Source organism: Lissotriton vulgaris, chromosome 12 (assembly GCF_964263255.1).
Source record: "Lissotriton vulgaris chromosome 12, aLisVul1.2, whole genome shotgun sequence".
NCBI lineage: Eukaryota > Metazoa > Chordata > Amphibia > Caudata > Salamandridae > Lissotriton > Lissotriton vulgaris.
Genome location: NC_141700.1, coordinates 61,416,023 through 61,437,713, shown reverse-complemented (window position 1 = coordinate 61,437,713; position 21,691 = coordinate 61,416,023). Strand labels below are relative to the sequence as shown.

The 21,691-nt window shown below is 47.3% G+C and overlaps 1 protein-coding gene across 2 annotated transcripts in view; it reads right to left on the bottom strand.

Annotated features, from left to right (window-relative positions):
• Positions 1-21,691, bottom strand: part of MATK (megakaryocyte-associated tyrosine kinase) — a 123,793-nt gene that overhangs the window by 4,909 nt on the left and 97,193 nt on the right. For both annotated transcript variants that reach the window (XM_086947101.1, XM_086947102.1), the window contains exon 12: positions 450-536. In XM_086947101.1, the coding sequence (XP_086803227.1) occupies positions 450-536 (87 nt within the window). The remainder of the gene's footprint in view (positions 1-449; positions 537-21,691) is intronic.

Below are 21,691 nucleotides of genomic sequence, written 5' to 3'. Positions count from 1 at the left end.
CAGGACCACCGCACCCCACTAGGCTCAACCCACAGAAACACCAGTGAAAAGACCATCACAGAAAGAATCTCTTTCCAATAATCTTACTGGAGAGAGAAGTAGAGATCTAGAGAAGTAAATGGGGGGATTGAGAAACAGACGGGACGAGAGAACCACAGAAAGAGAGTGGTAGAGAGACAGAGGGAGAGAGACCAACAGAGTGAGTGAGAGAGACAGGAAATGGGGCTAGAGACCCATGGAGAAACGTACAGAGTGAGTGATGGAGAAATAGAAAGATAGAGAGAGACCGTGTTGAAGAAAGCGCTAGAGACTGACCAAGAGCAAGAGAGAAACAAAAAGATACAAAGAAAGAGGAGAAGACGAAAGAGAGAGGAAGAGGGGGGTAGAGCTAGAGAGCGAAAGAAACCGATGTAGTCAGACAGAGGAAGAGAATGCAGTGAGTAACTCACCATCTTGGGATAAGGGGCTCGGCCATATGAAAACACCTCCCAGAGTAGGATTCCATAACTCCAGACATCCGACTTGGTGGAGAATTTCTACAGCAATGAGGAAGAGAAACCATTTCAGATCTACATTCTCAGGGTTGGTGACCACTCTTGCACTTCAAGAACATTTTCTGTGTCGCCTCCTTTTACACAATCATTGTGTAAGACTTGCTGCTCCCTTGTGGTATTTCTCAGCCCTGAAATCCAAACCAGTCTGCCAAGTTCTGCATCCTAGCAACCGCTCTTACATCTCAAGAGCGCTCTGTCAAACCCTGCATGCCACCCACAGTCTGCCACCCGCGCAGCACCTCAAGAAAACTCGGTCCCACCCTGCATGTCACCCACATTCTGCCACTTGCTGCACCCTAACCGCACTCTGTCACACCCTGCAAGTCACCCACAGTCTAACACCTGCTGCAGTCTAACTATAGACTGCTCTTACATCTCAAGAGCGCTCTGTCACACCCTGCATGCCACCCACAGTCTGCTACTAGCTGCACTCAAGAGCACTCCGTCACCCCCTGCATGCCACCCACGCAGCACCCTAAGTGTAGCAGGGTTTCCGTTCTCCCACAGAACTGTGCACAGAGATCTAGAACCTTGGTGAATTAGGGTGACCCAAAACTCACCTTAGTATCAGAAATCCCCTTACCGAGCTAGCTACAGTGTCTCATTGGTCCTAACAAACTCCCAATGACTTAGACAATCCAGAACATGAACTTAGGGTACCTCAGGTATCGTGGAACACATGAACACTCTTTCGCTCTATAATCATTTCAAACCACAACGGGGAGTAAAAGAACACACGTGCAAGTTTGAAATATTTATTTTTCAATGCAAGGTTCTCAAACGCAGTATCTTATATAATACCAACATACATATTATAAAAATCAGAGTTATCAGCATAGTCACTAGTCCATAGTAAGCGAACGGTGATAGCATATTATAATGCAAAAATCTATAGAAATTTGTATCACCTATATTTCGCGCACCCTATTTAGCATACTATATTATATCTAAGAAGGTCTCTCTTGGGTTTTAGCAGGGCGGGCCCATACCTCTAAATGTCAGCAGAAGAAGATCACATCATCAGCTACCAACTCTCTTCGTGCGAAGCACCATCAAGTGTGTTTTTGCATTCTCAGTAACTCTATCTTAAACCCGCGTAGAGCCCAATGTTGGCAGCAACATTATTTGTGTTATGTCTAATGTGGTGCGAGGATCAGGCCTCCCAGCAACCTTGTGTTAGGTTATTCTTAGAGGCTATAGATCACAGTGTGCAGACAGTGTACCAAGTGTACCAGGCACGACTGATATCAGAGCAATAACATATTATTCTCAATAAATCACATCTTTCGTCTAGGTTGAAAGCTACAATAATAATTATGTGCCGTGTGCAAACTGAAGCCGAAGGAAAATATGTCGTTTAAACATTTAATAAACTCATGCTAACTTAACACAATATATAGAAAAGCATTAACTATATGACACCCCCCCAATGATCCGAGGACGGTCAAGAAACAAGCCAATAATATAATAAAGGCATAACATGAAAGCAGAGTTCAATAATATTGAGCCTAGCTAAATGTATGTATATGTATATAAAAACCATCAATACAAAATATGTATGAATGCCTATAGTGGCCAAATAGAAATGTAAAAAATCTCGAACTTGAGGCCTAATCCCAGGCCTAGAACATATCATTTAAAATGTTCGTAAGAAAAATGGCAACATTCAGAATTACTAAAAAGTCACGTGCCCGTATAGTGAAAGTCTCCAAAGCCACTCATGGGTGGATAGAATATGCAAAATAGGTAGCCACAACTTCCAACATGAAATCACTGTCATCATCCGAAAACAGTTCAGCCATCCAATTAAGCAATGGGAAAGAACATACGTGCTCCTCCTCAAACACCGAACCCTCTAGCAACATCAGAGGACAACTCGGTGGGTTCTCAAGAACGCTATGTGCCAGAAACTCATGCGCCGCTGCGGGGATGTCCCACTGACCCATTAGTCCATGCATCGCTGCCAAGGCCATAATCCTTTCGCCAGAACAAATCAACTCGTGAGCAACTACGGGGCCCATCAGGTGATTAAAATCGACTTCAGGAGATAACGGCAAGCAGAGACACAAATCAATGGCCCAGTCAAATTCGCAGCTCAGGCAATGAAACACAGGCTGGACACATGTGAAATAGGAAAATCGAAACGATAATCCAAATGCCGTGCTTAAGGTCGCAAGCGGCAAGGTGCCATAGTAATCAAGCATCCGGTTGCGAAACAGTGTCAGAAGGGGCTGAGCGGCTTCTTGCGCAGGATGGGCATCCATGTTTTAGGAAGCAGAATAACACCAAAACGCCTGCAGCTAAAGCCAGCAAAACAGGAAATCCGCCAAACAAGCTCGAAAATATTGAATGGAAGAAAGCTGGGATAACACCAAAAATCTTTTCAAACGTAGTCACGAGACCACTGCTAACCAATTTAAAAAAATGAGCCAAGCCGGACGTGGAGGAGGCATTAAAGATCTGATGTACTAATTCGCAGAAATGAAACGGCAAGTCAGTATTTAAAAGTGCCTGCACCTCTGTGCGTGTGTTAGCTATGTGAAGGACATAAGTTTCACGGGCCGAGCTCAGGGCCACTTCTTTTGAGACAAAAGAGCCCTTATTCGGCTCAAACCATTGAACTCCGCTCTCAAGGTTGGGATGCGCGGCCAGATGGAAACATCTGAATTCCCATGCGTGGGTGGATATAATATGTTCTTGCAACACACCACACGTTCTGATACAGTAACCACATAGGCGATACCGACCATTAACCCACAACACTCCTCGTTATTCAAAAGTAAATAACTACCGTTTGTCAATAAAGTAAATGTGGGAACTATAGCAGGAACCGGTGTGCCTTTTAAAACACAGGCCACATTAGGCCGGTCCTGATTACAAGAACCATGCAACTGGATGTGTCTGCATATCAGCGAGCAGTCAGGCGACTGTGTGCATTCTTCACCATTCAGATTCACTTCCTTTCCATCCTTCAGGCATCTGTACGTGTATGGTAAAGACAATGCCTCATGTAGGAAAGCACTGCCTAGTGGTTCATATCTCCCTATTGCAATATAACGCATACAATTAGTAAATTTATACAAAGCAAAAGGGAAAGTAATAACACCATGGATAAGCCATGTAACAGCAGCTGCCTCAGCTACAGAAAAGGGCAAAGATTCTAACTTTTCAATGTGCAACATAGAAAACGATGCATCTCGCATAGAAAGCATGCGCTGCTTGTCAGTCAAATTAAACGGGGCAAATAAGGATGATACGTTCATGTAACTCCAAGGAACGCGACCAGCTTTCAGAGTCTGTAGTGTCCATGCAAACTGCATTACAGAACGCAATTGATTTTGTCTATGGTACAATACAGATACTTCATCATTTACAATGTCAACCACAGAAGAGACAATATTGTTCAACGTGTAAATTCGGGAAGAAAGCATGTTAATACTATTATCGACAACTGCAAGCACTTTTTCCAAATTCGCTTGGTCAATCGCTCTTAGGCGCTTAGCAGCCTCAATTTGCGAAAATTTCCAAATTTCATTGTAAACAGCATAAATCCACCGTTTAGACCTACCCTTAGCTGGGCCTTTTATAAAATCATTCAAATCCACGTTTTCAGTTAACTGAGACAGATGTAGTTTAACTGCAGCTAAAGTGGAATGTTGTAACCAAGTCTGACCCAGTTTCCCCACAGAATAAGTGGTGACAGTATAATCAGTTTCAAAACGGGGATCAGGTCTGACTTGTGTGAACCCTTCAGCCAAACCCAAAAAACGACGTTGGCAAGAATCAGCACTTCTTTGCCACATCAGCCAACCCTTTGGATCCAAACTGGATATATTAAAGGATGAATTGTGCAATAGAGCTTGTAACTCACGAATGGACAATTCAGTATAATTACCCCATCCTGAATATTCTTCTAATTCGGGGATAATTGGTGTATTTAATTTTTTAGAAGTAGCCAATCCAAAGCATGTTGTCTGGAAAACGGATGAATTTAGAAACAACATGTGATTCGGGATGAGACATGCTCGGTGCAAAGCCTCAGTGCCTTGTACCTGCCAATCTTTGGTACCCCAAACCGATTTGAGGTCAATTGTTCCTTTCCAAAACTCGTAGCCATCTACAGCTAACCTGTCTAGAAAGGACTTCAAATACAACATTTTTGTATCGGTAAGTCTAACCTTGGACATGGACTTTTGTGTCATTTTGAAATAAAATGACTCAGGATTTGATTGATTAAAATCTGTAAAATAAGAATATTTTTTCAGAAATGTACTGGAGCTGCCTCCCAATGGAGCAGGGCAATGTTCCCACTGTGTATAATTTACAGCAACCCTCCTGGAATTTGTCTTATGTAAAAAATGATTACCATAATGTTGAAAACAAAACAAATCACCATAATTAATAGAATCTAAATATAAATCCTCAGCATCGAAGGCAGCATAGTACTTCAAATCAGAGAATAATGCTTCTACGGCCTGAATATCCCAATCATCAGAACGTATATTTTGTTTAATCACATCTCCCATGTTTACTCTAAGCACATTCGGAACATTAATCACTTCAGTTTGCCCATGTATCTGAAATCTAACCGCATCCCACACAATCCCATCAAGGACAGGCCAAGCAGTAATGTTGACTGTATTCAAGTTTCGTTTCAGTCTGTGTGCTGAATGTGAAGAGGAAAGAGGGGCCAATGTTCCATTAAGGTACCGAATTCCTGTTCTTTCTTTAGCATAGTGACCATCGATCAGGCGGAAAAAATAAAACACAAAACCAATTGACATAAAAAGGTAAAATGAAAATAGAATCAACCAAATGTATGTCCAAGGGGGAATTAAAAAATGTTTTTTAAATAAGGTGGCATATTTTGCAATGGTTGAAGGTTTCTTCGAAAGTTCCGAAACAGAGTCAAAAGAGAATCTTGACTGGTCGGCCAAACGAGACTGCAAATCTGGCATAGATAAGTCAGCAGGATAGGTGTAGTTCAGCTCATCAATGTTAGTAACAGGAATAGTATTTAATAAAGGACTGGATATGGAAGGCATCTCGAGGGACACCTCCTGTTCTGCACCAGAAGTAATAGCCAGCACAGAATGCCTCACCATGGAAGGACAGGATATAGCCGGTGTCATGCTATGAAGAATCGGCCACCCTGTGTGTCTTGACATTGTCAATAGAAATAAATCTGTTTTCCTTACGACCTGGAAGTGGTGGTAATATGACTGTTCTTGTGCCCTTCACTCCAAGAACTCGAACTGGTGCACGATATGAGGGACCAAACTCTTTCTTGTTATCGATCTTCTCTCGAACCAGTTCTCCAACTTGGGGTAGCCAGCCAACTACCGGGATCTGCAACGCATCATCCGATGTGGAGGGCAAATATTCCCTTGCTAGACTGTCTCTGGTCTTTTGTAGATCCTGTAAAACATTGCAATGTTTATCTACGTCAAAGGCCGTGGCCTGGGCCTTGCAGTCTAGACCGTCGAGGTCAGGGACATACATCTTGATACCAAAGAGCATTTCGTATGGGGTCCGCCCACCCATAGACCTTCTAGGAAGATTATTAAGCGCACTCTGCACGCCATTGAGGTGGGCTAACCAGTTTCTGCCAGTGCCTATAACTCGAGCTGTCAAAGATTGCTTTAAGTCACGGTTCATTCGTTCAACTACACTATTTCCCTCGGGTCTGTACGGAGATGAAAACTTGACTTGGACCCCCAACGAAACCATAGCATCCTTATACGCCTTAGAGGCGAAAGCCGGACCCTGGTCCGAATGGAAGGTACCACAGGCAAAAATCCCTACAAAGACTCGCAAATCCTTAATGACAGTCCGTGAATCAGCGTTCCGATGGGGCCATACCCACACAAAGCGTGTGCATGAATCAACTGCTACTAAGATGTACTTATATGCAGTATCAGAAGAAAAAGGACCGCAGTGATCTAAATAAACGCACCCAAGCAATTTATTAGAGATGTACAACTGTGTCTGAGGCGGACGCGCAGCAGTTGAAGGTTTAATCTGCTGGCAAATGTCACATTGAAGGACATAATCGCGCGTCTGTTTGTAAAGTCCCCGCCACCAGAACCTCTGTTGTAGCTGTGTTACAGTGGCTGAGACGCCCGCATGCGCAGGCGCCACACCTTCATGAGCCGCTGTAATCAAAGAAGCCCTGCGATCCGAGTTGGGAATTAAACGTTCACCAACTTCAGGAATTTTCACATAAGGAACCTTATCGGGACTTAAGTGGTATGTGTATTTAGAAGGGAACCCCGCAGGATATTTATTTCCCTTCTCAGTAGCAGCAACAGCCGACAAGATGTCATCATCTATCTTACTTTTGGACCTCGTGACTGCTGCAACTAAGTATTTTGATACTGCTGACTTCGCTGCTTCATCAGCAAGTGAATTTCCGACAGCGTGGACCCCCACGCGCTGATGGCCAAGAGTATGAATCACAAACACGAGAGGCAACTTCTCTTTGAGTTCTGCCACTCGGACCCAGATCATTTTATGTTTTATAGTACTACCTTTGGAATCACGAAATTCATTCTGAATCCAAAAGAACAAGTTCTCATTGTAAGACTGGACACAGTAGTAAGAGTCACTTACGATCAAAGTCGTCACACTCGGATCTGCGTACTCCAATGCAAGCATCAGAGCACGAAGCTCAGCCAATTGTGCGGTGCAGTCCCCAAGCGTCTGCGTGTGCACGACACTGGACTTGAACTCATCGTTCACCATGGCACCGACCACAATGGCGCAAGCGGAAACGTAGGCATGTTTAGAGCCATGCGCAACTTGCGCCGAACCATCAGTGTAAATGATGCAATGGAAATCCTCCAACGGCAGCATTGCTAAAGGAGCAGGATGAACAAATTCATACTGTAAGAACTCCTGCGACCGTAAAGTGGCGTCAAAAATAAACATGACATCCTGGGATGACAAGTATGCAGCCCATTGAATCCACCGAGGGTGCAAAGCTTTAGAATTAGGTACACTGGCTTTCGTAACTGCCTCCAAGGCAGGACACGGGGTAACAACCAACATGCGTTTTCCCTGTGACAGGGCACGTTCCTTAAGAATGGCCATCTGCACAGCCGTCAAAACTTTCTCCACAGTGGAAAAACGCAATTCAGCCGAAGTGTACAAGTGTGACTTGTAAGCCATAGGTACTGTATCTCCTTCATTAAAAGTTAGGTACGTGAAACCTACCGTCCCGGGACAATTCTTATCACCAGGTTGGTCTGGTTATCACGAGTCTGTAAGTATTCAGAAGCGAGCAAATCAGCTTGCAAAGATTGCAGAATAGCTGAATGCTCAGGCAGCCAGCATGATTTGGAAAAAGATGGTTGTATCAAAGCATACAAAGGCTTGATACGCTGGGCATATTCCGGAATGTATGTCCTCCCGAAATTCAAAAAGCCCAGTAAAGATTGTAATTTTTTCAGTGTTGTCGGAGAGCGCAGCTGAGCGCATTTCTCCAGGAAGTGAGGAGCCAATCCTTTTCCTTCATTAGTTAGTTCATAGCCTAGAAACAACACTGTGTATTCTGCAATGTGCGATTTTGCAAAATTAAACTTGTAACCCATGTCTGCAAAGTTACAAATAATACTGTTCACTCGACACAGATGCTCCCAAAGTTCGTCGTCCGTGAGATAGATATCATCCACATAGGAACAAGCATCTGGGTCGACCCTCTCCAACAGAGAGACAATGCGGGCGGAAAATACTCCAGGACTATTCTTATAGCCCATTGGGAGACGCCGAAACATTTTTTGGACCCCCCCGCATGTGAAAGAAGTCCATTGGGAACTTAGACTGTCCAATGAATGGGCATAAAAACCATTGGAAATGTCAAGCGTGGTTTTGAACCGCTTACGCACAAGACTATTTACAAGGGCAGAGCCGTGAGTATTCAGTACTGCACAGTTACGGCAATGCGAGTTTAAATGCCGGTAATCCAAAACCAAACGGTAAGAGCCGTCCGGCTTGTTTACAGTAAAAAGGGGGTTATTCATCGGTGACACACACGTTTCAATAACACCTTGATATTCCAATTGTTCAAGGATCGCTGCGACCGAAGCTTTGGCTTCAAGTCGTATGGGATGTTGAGGCTGCGGCTGACACCGTAAAGGAATCTCGTGGTTCGGGGACAATTTATCCCAGCCACACTGATTACGGTACACAGCCGGTGCAAGCGCCAGAGCCCACTCTTCTGCAAAGTGCAGCGCTTCCACTCTCGAAACTGTGTTCGCGAAACTGGGGAGGATCACCTCCTCCCCTCGTGGAGCTGCGAGCACAAAAGGTGGGGGCCAGTCAGCCTCCGAAAGCAAAATGTCATATGTAGACGAAAGATTTTCCCAAAATACCCCTTTAACGGTACGCTGTATGTCACCTTCAATTAACAGGACAATTTCAAAAAGTCTATCAGGGGGAGCAACTCTTGTATCTGCTGTTTCAATCACAACATAAGTGTCAGTCGCTGTCACCTTCAGTAGTGGACGGAGGGCCTCTCTCACTATGGTAATCTCCGCCGCGCTGTCCAGCAAGGTCAGAGCCCAAGTCAGATTCCGAAGCCTCGTTCTCACAATCTGGGGCATATCGATGCGCTGTCAAGGCCGCGACCTTCTTCTTGGCAAACTGCGGTCTCTGAGGCGTAGAGCCCTCCTGCTTGTCTGCACCGTTGTGCGGGCGGGGCTGGCCACGTCCTTGCTGGCCACCCCGGCCCCTGCCGCCCCCTCCACCACCGGTTGACGGAGCCGATGAGTCCTGAAAGGAACGAGGAGAGCGTTGGTCAGAAGCCTGAAAACGTTCAGGTGTCTTAATCATCGCACGGTCTCGCAAATCATAAACACGTTCCGACTGTGCAGGCAACTGAGACGCAGGGCGCGAAACCTGCGTTTGTTGTTGTTGCTGTTGCTTACCCTGATTCTGTTTTTTAGGCCAATTTTGTTTTTTGGACTTGGGCTGAGCGTTAGCCTCCGAAGATTGTCCCTGGGGCTGCTTTTTCTCCTTATCAGAAAAAGTCTTAAGTCCCTTGGCATTGCGGCCAACCATTTTATAAGCCGCCACAATTATCCTTGCCAACTGACGGGGTTTGTCCACGACGGGTATTAGCGCCAAGGCGTTAGCCACCTGGAAGTTCACTGCATCCCCCTTGACATTCGCAAGGATCAGATCGCAAACCACCTCAAAGGAGCCACACAGGCGCATACCCAATTCAACCGCTGACTCCGGTCCGTGATCATCTTGAACACGTTTGAGGACCGCAGACAGGTTGGACATAGACGGGGAGCCAAAGCACCTCGAATAGACCGCTGCAAAAGTCTTACCCCATGTTTCACAGTCAACAAGCTCAGGGGCCAAATCTTTCGGCAAACTAAGCGTAAGAATCCGGTGTTTTTCACCAGGATTCGTATTAGGAAACACAGCCTCCAGCTGGTCGAATTTCTCGGCAAGCCAGAAAGGAAAGTCATCCTTATCCTGGGGCTTCTTGCCCATTACGGAATTCACCATGACAGGACTGATTTTCAAACCAGCCTGACCTGCTTGAAGCTGCGCACCCCTAGGGGCTGCGCCTTGAACATTACGACTTGTGTAATGAACAAGTGCCCTAATCACTCCAACCGCGACCTCGTGGAGACGTCGCAGGTCACCCACGTTGCAAGTGGCGCGGTTAGGGTGAGGAGTAAATCCAGCCAAAGCGTGCCAAGGAGTGCCCGGAATGGACAAAGGACCTAACCTCGGAGCGGTTAAAGCGTGTGGTAGGGCGCCACCAAACCAAACTCCATGCTGCCAAACATCAATAGGTACTTCCTGTGCTCTGTACGGAGCATATGCAGCAGGTACAGTTGACGGAGTGTACGAGTGGAACACACCAGAATTCGCGTCCACTGCCGGAAATGTCACCCACAAATAAAACAGTTCATACGGCTAAGCATGTTCCGCACTCACTACCAGAACCACAGCCAAGCCTTCCAAAGGCACATCATAAGTCCGCAAATGATCACGCACCGCAATGCGACTATGCAGCGGATGTCCACGGCTTGTGCCATGATTGCACAGGAACGTGAAAAAACAAAGATTACTTTGTAGTACAACTGGGTAGTAATTCAAGGAAACCGTTTTTAGATAGATTCAAGCTTGAAAAGACCTATTTCAAAAATAGGTAGGTTTTTCCGACACCGCCGTTTTCCGGAAACGGGAATGAAGGGGTTAAGGTTTGAAAGATATACTACTCGAGTGTCATGATATAAGGCCAACAAACATTGGGCGCCATGTAGCAGGGTTTCCGTTCTCCCACAGAACTGTGCACAGAGATCTAGAACCTTGGTGAATTAGGGTGACCCAAAACTCACCTTAGTATCAGAAATCCCCTTACCGAGCTAGCTACAGTGTCTCATTGGTCCTAACAAACTCCCAATGACTTAGACAATCCAGAACATGAACTTAGGGTACCTCAGGTATCGTGGAACACATGAACACTCTTTCGCTCTATAATCATTTCAAACCACAACGGGGAGTAAAAGAACACACGTGCAAGTTTGAAATATTTATTTTTCAATGCAAGGTTCTCAAACGCAGTATCTTATATAATACCAACATACATTTTATAAAAATCAGAGTTATCAGCATAGTCACTAGTCCATAGTAAGCGAACGGTGATAGCATATTATAATGCAAAAATCTATAGAAATTTGTATCACCTATATTTCGCGCACCCTATTTAGCATACTATATTATATCTAAGAAGGTCTCTCTTGGGTTTTAGCAGGGCGGGCCCATACCTCTAAATGTCAGCAGAAGAAGATCACATCATCAGCTACCAACTCTCTTCGTGCGAAGCACCATCAAGTGTGTTTTTGCATTCTCAGTAACTCTATCTAGCCCAATGTTGGCAGCAACATTATTTGTGTTATGTCTAATGTGGTGCGAGGATCAGGCCTCCCAGCAACCTTGTGTTAGGTAATTCTTAGAGGCTATAGATCACAGTGTGCAGACAGTGTACCAAGTGTACCAGGCACGACTGATATCAGAGCAATAACATATTATTCTCAATAAATCACATCTTTCGTCTAGGTTGAAAGCTACAATAATAATTATGTGCCGTGTGCAAACTGAAGCCGAAGGAAAATATGTCGTTTAAACATTTAATAAACTCATGCTAACTTAACACAATATATAGAAAAGCATTAACTATATGACATAAGATTTGATTCGACTATTTGTAAAGCACGGCTATCACTCCGAAAGGAGCATCCTGGTACTATGCCGAGGGGGTAAAGGGGAGAGAGGGGGTCATGTGATGTATCATAGTTAGAGTGAGAAGCAAAATGTATCGGTGGACCCAGAGTTTCAGGTCTTCAGGGCTTTCCTAAAGCACGTTTCTGATTCTATCAACCTGAGTTGTATTGGCACGAGGTTTCTGAATATACCTCGTTATCACGCAGTCTTTTTCCCCGCAGGGAATTACAATGTGGTTGTTACAATGACCGCGTTATAATTTCGCATACCATTATCCCACAAGTCGTAACAACGACTTGCGGAGCCGGGGGGGATCTGGATGTTGGAATAGTATAATTTACTATTCCAACTCCAGTCTGTGCGGACAGTAGGGAAGGTGTTGGATTTTAAATCCAACACCTTCTCCCCCTCTGCAAGTTGTTGTTCCGACTTACGGAGTAATGGTATGCAGAATTAAAACGCAGTTGATGTAACAACTGCTTTGTAATTCCCTGCGGGGAAAAAGTTTCATGGTAAACGTTGATTACCGAGATTTCTGGCTCTGGTTCTCAGGACTGGCAGAGATTTACCTCCTTTTCTTTCGGACCTGTAGACAGGTGGGTTGAGGAGGTTTGCTGAGGAGGATCTAAGCGTCCTAACATGTAAGGGGTAAATCTGGCTGCTAGGTGTTTGGGTCCTGAGTTTCTAAAAGCTCTGAAAGTAATGAATAGTACCTTAAATCAGATTCTTTTAGGACTGGGCAACCAATGTAAGGCTTTATGTCCTGCCGAGGCAGATGATTTGCGGGGCAGTTTTAGTACAAGACGTGCCGCTGCATGTTGTACAACCTGTAGCTTTTTTAATACTGGCTTATTAGCTCCTGCTAGTAGGCTGTTGCTTTAGTCAAGTCTAGACAAGATAAGTGCTACTGCCACTGTCTTCCGTGCAGTGAAGGGAATGTAATCAAAATGCTTTTAAAGAGTTTTAATGAGGTTAAAGCAAGAGCTTGAGGCTGGAAGTGAAAGAGTGGCATTGAATTTTATCCACAGATTTTTAGCCACTTCCACTGTGTTAGGTGGGGCTGGAGCACCTTCTGGCCACCATTGAATTGGCCTGAAGGGATTGTCCTTCCCTGTAAGCAAGATATCGGTTTTGTTCGTGTTACATTTGAGATGATTGAGCTTCATCCAACGCATGACTTCTGTTAGGCATAGCTTAAAGTTAAGCTCTGCTTTAGTCCTGTCTTTATCTAAGGATAGGATCAATTGCGTGTCATCTGCATGGGATGTTGTTTCAATGTTAAAAGAGGATATTAGTGAGATTAGCGGGCCATGTAGATGTTGAACCAGAGCGGGCTAAGGGATGAGCCCTGTGGGACGCCTGAAGTAAGGGGGTGGACAGTTGAGAGAAAAGGTCCTAGGGCTGCTGTTTGTCTATGGTTAGTAAGAAAAGATTTTATCTACTCCAACGCAGTGCTAGATATGCCACAATTTTTTATTCGGGTTAGGAGAATGTAGTGTGAAATAGTATCAAATGCGGCCGACAAATCCAATAAAATCAGCACTACATTTTTCCTTGTCCGGGGTTAGTTTCAGTGTGTCCAATATTTCCAGTAGTGCCGATTCGGTTGAGTGCTTCGGGCGAACGCCTGATTGGCAGGGTGTAATATCTTGGCTTTCTCAAGGAAATTGTTTAGCTGTCTATAGACCAGTCTTTCTGTGATTTTGAATAGGTAGTAAAGATATCTGCCGAAAGTTGGAGGGTGTGGACGGGTCCATTGTCTGTTTATTCTGAAGAGGTTTTACAATTGCCAGTTTCCATCCTGCAGGTACTGTTGCTGAGGCCAGGGACGAATTAACTATATTGTCACTTACTGGGTTGATGATGTCTATGAACTTATGTATTACCACAGGAGGGCATGGATTAAAGGAGAGACAGATTTACAAGCAGTAATGACTTGATGCGATTCATCAAGTCAAACTTTCTTAAAGACCTGGAGGGTTAGTCCTATATAAGTGGGATCGGTGTCTAAATCTGGGTCTTGTGTGGGTAGAGTGTTAAATTCTTTTTGGATGGTGAGAATTATTTGCTCAAAGAAGATAGAAATCTGATCGCATGTCGTCTGTGATGGAGAGAATCCATGACTAATATTTTTGGGTTAATGAAGGACTTTACGTTTGTGAAATCGTTTTCTGATCATGTTGCGCATCTAGAATCTTTTTTTGAGAAATTCTCTTTTTTTTGTAAGCTTAATTTGAAGGTGATATTTGTTTCTACTTCTTTTGAAGGGGTTTAATTCTTCTGAGGTGTAGGCTCTTCTCCACCTTTGTTCCAGTTGTTTACATTGAAGGTGGAGCTCTGCTAAAATGGGCGTCAACAAGGGTCCTGAAATTTTTTTTTTTGTTTTGTTTGTGAATTGTTTTAAGGGAGCTAGCTCATTACTGATCGATGTGATCCATGTGTAGAAAATTTAGGTGTCATCTATAGTGTTTTCTTACAGAACGGAGATGGATGCACTTGCCAAGTCTGGCAATTCTGTGTTTGCTACCAACTTAGCCTAGTTACAATTTGGTGATGAGAGAGAAATTTGATTGGGAGGGAAATTCATGGCTGAGGTATTAATGTTGAATGGGATTAGCATATGGTCTGACCAGACTTTGGGAACTGGAGTGTTAACCGTTAGTGAACTAAAATTAGAGCAGACCCCATCAAGAGTGATACCAGCCTGATGAGTGGATGCTGAGACCATCTGGTAAGTTCCAAGGGTTTGTAGGCTTTCAAGAAAGTTATCTACTCCTGGTTTAGTCCATCATTCTAAATTGAGATTAAAGTCCCCTAAGAGTGTAAAATTAGAGTAGTGGAACATAAGGTGGCCTAGTGTATCTCCTAAAGTTTCCAAAAATTCCAGGCTAGTGCCAGGAGGGTGGTAGATCATAGCTCTTGTAAAGGAGGTAAAGCCATTCAGTTGAAAACAGAAATAGCGAGTTTCTGTCCATTTCAGGTTGGCGATGTTTATACATTGAAAGCAGTCACGGAAGATAATAGTCACTCCCCCTCCTCTTGTTTCTTTTCTAGGTTGTCCACAGATAGAATATTTAGGAGGGAGTGCTAGTGCAATGTCTGGATTACACCCCTCCTTAAGCCACGTTTCAGTGATAAAGAGGAAATCGAGTTGTAACTCAACAATTATTTCTTTAACCCGTTCCGTGCTTATGACGGAACCACGCCGTTATGAACCATGGGCGGCGTGTGCTCATGAGGGTGTGGTTTCGTCACGCGGCTGCCGCTCCTCCCACGTGGCATTAATTCCTCGCCTGTGCGGGTGAATTAATGAGTGGGCGGGTCCGTGATGGAACCACGCCGTCATGAGCACAGGCCGCCCATGATTCATGACGGTGTGGTTCCGTCACGAGCACTGCGGCGCCGCACTCACCCTCCATCCCCTCGGCGCTGCAGTGAAATTCGCTCCACTGTGAAGGGGTTAATGTCTAGAGCGTTTTTACAAAGCGAACGCACATTGATGAGCCCCCGCTTTAGCTGTTTGTTCAATGATGTGGACGTTTTGGATTTGATATCTGTGAATTTAAGTTCTTTTCTGCATTTGAAACACGTTAATAGGCCCCTAATTTTGCGGGGTGCCAAACCGCAATCCCAGTTTACTCTCATGTTAAATGTATTTAAAAGATCTGATGACATTACAGTACCTGGAGGAGGTCAGCGTGGCTAGCGCTGGCCGCATTCCGGACACGGACAGGCGCAGACAGGGGTGGGGCCAGCGGTGCTCCTGCTGCACGCATCCGCTGCACGCGTCCGCGTTTCCAGGCTCATTAAGTACTGGAGCCCGCCAACCACTAGAATGCTGCAGCCTCAAAACAGTGGCTCAGAAACGGGCCTTTCTCCTCTTGGAAGGGGAGGGGAAGTGAAGTGCAGAGTGCAAGTAAATCCCGACAAAGAGGAATAAAACAAGCATTTACAATGCAATGGTTTCGCCTTTGGAAAAGTTAGAGTTATTGGCATTGCTCATGACATTTCTTTTTTTTTTTTTTACTTATAAATAAATGGCATTGTTATTTACATTGCCAACAGCTCTCACAGCCCACACAGCTCTCTCAGCCCACACAGCTCTCAGCCCACACAGCCCACACAGCTCTCTCAGCCCACACAGCCCACACAGCTCTCACAGCCCACACAGCTCTCACAGCCCACACAGCTCTCACAGCCCACACAGGCCACACAGCCCACACAGCTCTCACAGCCCTCACAGCCCTCACAGGCCTCACAGCCCACACAGCCCACACAGCCCACACAGCCCACACAGCCCACACAGCCCACACAGCTCTCACAGCCCACACAGCTCTCACAGCCCTCACAGCCCACACAGCTCTCACAGCCCACACAGCCCACACAGCTCTCACAGCCCACACAGCTCTCACAGCCCACACAGCTCTCACAGCCCACACAGCTCTCACAGCCCTCACAGCCCTCACAGGCCACACAGGCCTCACAGCCCTCACAGCCCACACAGCCCACACAGCTCTCACAGCCCACACAGCTCTCACAGCCCACACAGCTCTCACAGCCCACACAGCTCTCACAGCCCTCACAGCCCACACAGCTCTCACAGCCCACACAGCTCTCACAGCCCACACAGCCCACACAGCTCTCACAGCCGACACAGCTCTCACAGCCCACACAGCTCTCACAGCCCACACAGCTCTCACAGCCCACACAGCTCTCACAGCCCACACAGCTCTCACAGCCATCCGCCCACACAGCTGTCACAGCCCACACAGCTGTCACAGCCCACACAGCCCACACAGCTCTCACAGCCCTCACAGCCCTCACAGGCCACACAGCCCTCACAGCCCACACAGCTCACACAGCTCTCACAGCCCACACAGCTCTCACAGCTCACACAGCTCTCACAGCCCACACAGCTCTCACAGCCCTCACAGCCCACACAGCCCACACAGCTCTCACAGCCCACACAGCTCTCACAGCCCACACAGCTCTCACAGCCCACACAGCCCACACAGCTCTCACAGCCCACACAGCTCTCACAGCCCACACAGCTCTCTCAGCCCACACTGCTCTCTCAGCCCACACAGCTCTCACAGCCCACACAGCTCACAGCCCACACAGCTCTCACAGCCCACACAGCTCTCACAGCCCACACAGCTCTCACAGCCCACACAGCTCTCACAGCCCACACAGCTCTCACAGCCCACACAGCTCTCACAGCCCACACAGCCCACACAGCTCTCACAGCCCTCACAGGCCACACAGGCCACACAGGCCTCACAGCCCTCACATCCCACACAGCCCACACAGCTCTCACAGCCCACACAGCTCTCACAGCCCACACAGCTCTCACAGCCCACACAGCTCTCACAGCCCTCACAGCCCACACAGCTCTCACAGCCCACACAGCTCTCACAGCACAGCAGTTGCTCTCAGTGCAAGTGTGCACTGAAGCAGGTACTGTAGTAGAATTGGCCTATACCATGTACTGCACTGTGACATTTACACAGCACTTCATCCCCGGGCTGTGGAGCGCTCTGGTTTGCACGGAGACCCTAGGTGCAAAGGTTTAAGATGGCGTGGGTTCGAGCGTGACCAGTGCCTGTGATGCTGGGTGACGCGTGTGAGGTCTGGAGATGGGGACTCTGCGCAAGCGCAGATCGGCCCTCTTACGTGGCTGGTTATAATATACTACTTTGCACAAGCGCAGACATGCCCTGCCTCTTACATGGCTGCGCAGCCAAGTTTTAATGTGCTCCAGTTTTTTTTGCTGTTTGCAAAGTCCTCTTATTCCTGCTGGCACGGAGTGGTGCATCTTCGGCGTTTCACCCTGTGCGAGATTTGTTGAAGGAAGGAACAGATAGGAGAGGGGCTGCTCCATGACACTGTAGTTTCCTTGACAGTGGTTGCTCACTTTTTTTTGCTGGGGGAACGAACAGACAGGCTGACATTGCAGCACGCACACAGAAAGACGGACCTTAGACACTGCAGGCACACAGACAGACAGAGACTGCAGGCACACAGATAGACGGACACTGGAGGCACACAGACAGACAGACAGACCTCGGACACTACAGACACACAGACAGGCTGACACTGCACGCACACAGACAGACGGACACTGCAGGCACACACACAGACAGACGGACCACGGACACTGCAGGCAGGCAGACAGCCGATCACCGCAGGCACACAGATAGACGGACATTGCAATCGGACAGATGGACACTGCAGGCGCACAGACAGCGGGACACTACAGGCACACAGACAGACGGACACTACAGGCACACAACCCACACATCTATCTAACCCACCGTCAGCGTTAGAGGCAGCGATGCATTTCTAGTCTGTATTCGTGATGTTCAAGACAGTTATGTATGACTGGAGGAGTCAAGCAACCTTTCAAACAATAAACCCTGAAAGACTCAGTGAATCCCTATTTCACTAAACTGTGTGATCTTGGGCAAATCACTTCACCTGCCCGTGCCTCGGACTCTATTTCTGGCCGGTAATAAGAACACGCAGAGGTGATTCAGTTCAGTGTGTGCTGTGTAAGAAAATATCCTTCAAGGTGCAGTCACGCTCTGCAGCCTCCTCCTGCCCCTCTCCAAGGTGGCATGGAAATATCATTGCGCAGGCCGGAAGGCTGCCCGTATTCTGCAGGAGCGGGTCCGCTGCCTGTTTGAGGCACCGTGGAAAACAAAAAGTGATGTATGGAGGCTTGAATCGATGGAACCCAATAGTCATTAATCATAGCAACATGTCTGGTCGCGTCACTGCTGCATCTCAGCAATGCATTACACCAACATCATAAAAATCCGCTCGGCTCCCCGATATACCACCTCAATCCCCGCATCTCCCACTCAGCAGATGTGCTCTGCGGCAGATCTGAAGATCGCAAGGGCAAGCAATCACCAACCTTGAGAGGCCACCCGCAGGCCCCCCGAAGATCCTCCCGTCTGTGTTGAAGACATGCCGTACTCGGCTCGCGGAAACTTGGGGCCAGCCTTGCCCTTACCACCCCGCGCTGGGCACCGAGGTCTTCGGATCCGGCGGTGCTGGCATCGTCGGCTCCCTCTGGCGCCCTCCCCTCCAGACTGATGCGCAGTCTGGCTGCTTCCACGGCGTAATGCAGCCTCAAATAACGGAATTCAATGCATAAAGTAGCACCAGAGTTGGCCCCGTCCGGTATTTGATGCAGATCTCTGCGACAGGCACACAACCCACACATCTATCTAACCCACCGTCAGCGTAAGAGGCAGCGATGCATTTCTAGTCTGTATTCGTGATGTTCAAGACAGTTATGTATGACTGGAGGAGTCAAGCAACCTTTCAAACAATAAACCCTGAAAGACTCAGTGAATCCCTATTTGACTAAACTGTGTGATCTTGGGCAAATCACTTCACCTGCCCGGGCCTCGGACTCTATTTCTGGCCGGTAATAAGAACACGCAGAGGTGATTCAGTTCAGTGTGTGCTGTGTAAGAAAATATCCTTCAAGGTGCAGTCACGCTCTGCAGCCTCCCCCTGCCCCTCTCCAAGGTGGCATGGACATATCATTGCTCAGGCCGGAAGGCTGCCCGTATTCTGCAGGAGCGGGTCCGCTGCCTGTTTGCGGCACCGTGGAAAACAAAAAGTGATGTATGGAGGCTTGAATCGATGGAACCCAATAGTCATTAATCATAGCAACATGTCTGGTCGCGTCACTGCTGCATCTCAGCAATGCATCACACCAACATCATAAAAATCTGCTCCCCGATATACCACCTCAATCCCCGCATCTCCCACTCAGCAGATGTGCTCTGCGGCGCCCAGCACGGAAGAGGCGGGTATCGCGAGACAAGAGAGCCAGTGTTTGCCCCCTTTGCAATGATGTGACATTATTGTTGGGGTGACGGACGATTAACAGCCACTAATGCCCGGCACATACGGGCAATGAGTGTTAGGTACTGTGTTGGCTGGTAATATAGTATCTTTCGAATCCCGGAAGCGCTAAATCCCGGAACATACACGATGGATGTTCCATCTCTTTATTTATAGATGGGGAAAGCCCACCGGTGGTTAGCAATTCCGCCTGAGTTAGTGGTGCTTACTATTACAACCCATATATAAATCAGACTCTAGGACAGTTAATAACTGCAAGTCCTTCTCCCCATGTCATGCTGTACCCACAGGGGAAACGTGCACAGGACAGCGAGGAGGGGGGAGGGGGGACGGCGGGAGGAGGGACACAGAGGAAGGCAGAACAGCAGCAAGCACGGCCCGGCCGGACCAGATTCGGGGGCGTTCCCGGCTTTTGGCTGACGTAGCATGACGTAGCCAAAAGCCAAAAATTCTCGGGAACGCCCCCGAATCTGGTCCGGCCATGACGGACGCCTCTCTGTTCCAATGGCTAGCCTCCATATATGGAGCTAGCCAATGAAACAGAGGGCGGGTTCCAAGAGTCCCTTACTAAAGACTAGAGATTTCTCTGGGGGCGGAGCTTACGCTCCGTTCCCCAGTCAAAACCTAAACACAGGCGAGCGTCCACAACACAAGCGCTCTGTGTGTTGTCTAAGCAGCTCAAATTCTAGGCTCGAGGCAAACAGATTTGAAGTAAGCAATATTTCATCGCCCATAAAAATTCACTACACTTAAGTTCCCCCCAACTCCGTTAAAGCAATGTTATTAAAACCAGGATTTGAGATCACAGGATTAAAATAGTGCAACCGTGTTAAAAAATGGTGCAGTATCATGTGTAGCCTGACCTTTACTGTTTCCGCTCCATCACATAATGCACAGAGCCCTCCATCACATAATGCATGCCACCCACAGTCTGCCACATGCTTCACCCTAAAAGCACGGTCATACCCTGCATGCCACCCACAGTCGGCCACTTTCTGCACCCTAAGAGCGCTCTGTCGCACCCTACATGCAACCAACGCTCTGCCACCTGCTGCAAAGAGCCCGCTGTCACAGCCCACATGCCACTCAGTCTGCCACCTGCTGCACCCCAAGAGCGCTCTGTCGTAGGGTGACCAACCGTTCACAGACCGTCCGTAATTTGGACCACACGCCCGTTGTCCATGAGGATCCCTTTTACTGGCGCCTTTTGTCCGTAATTCTGGGCCCTGCAGGGAGCAGAGGTGTTCCCTGCGAGAGGCCTTAGTTCCCTGATGGGGCCTCCTCACACTCATTCTTTGAGCACAAGAGCAGCCCCGCCCGCCCGTTGTCATTCTGTCTGCGGCTTTTTGACACATACAGAATGACAATGGGCCAGTCTGGGCTCTTACAGCATGCAGTGGCCTCCTCCAGCCAGGGTCTAGGTCGGGGAATTCTACCTGTTCTGGGTTGAGTCTTGCATCATATAGTTATTTCCCTGCAAGCATGGAAAAGGTTTGCTGCTCTCAGAACTACTGAATGGTAGGAGACAGGAGGAAGACGGGTACAAGTGCTTGACCGGGGCAGGCGAACCTTTTTCTTTAAGAAGAACATCTAGGCATTGGGGGTTTGTGCCCCATCTCAGGGGGCGTTTTGTGTATTTCTTCCTCTTACCCCTGGTTCAGCAACATGCTCATGGATGCCATGTCTGCTCTGTATCTATGCCAATATTCTTTATGACAGACATGTCATGTGAAGTAGCCCGCTGAGTTGGGGAGCTGATGAAAGGTATCTCTGGATGTTATAACTCCATAGGTCTGGTCATGGCCTCACCTTCAAGGTGCTCTTTGTTTCTGACTTAGGTGCTAAGTGAGTGAGAGGGCAGTGGTCTTGGGGCTTCCCGGGTTCCTGCTGGGGGGCATTGTACTGTGAAATTATGGAGCACAATGTTGGGTGTTAATGGACAGGCAATTATTCGAACTATGCATGATTTAAAACAAATTCACACAGTCAATTGAACGAATATGCCT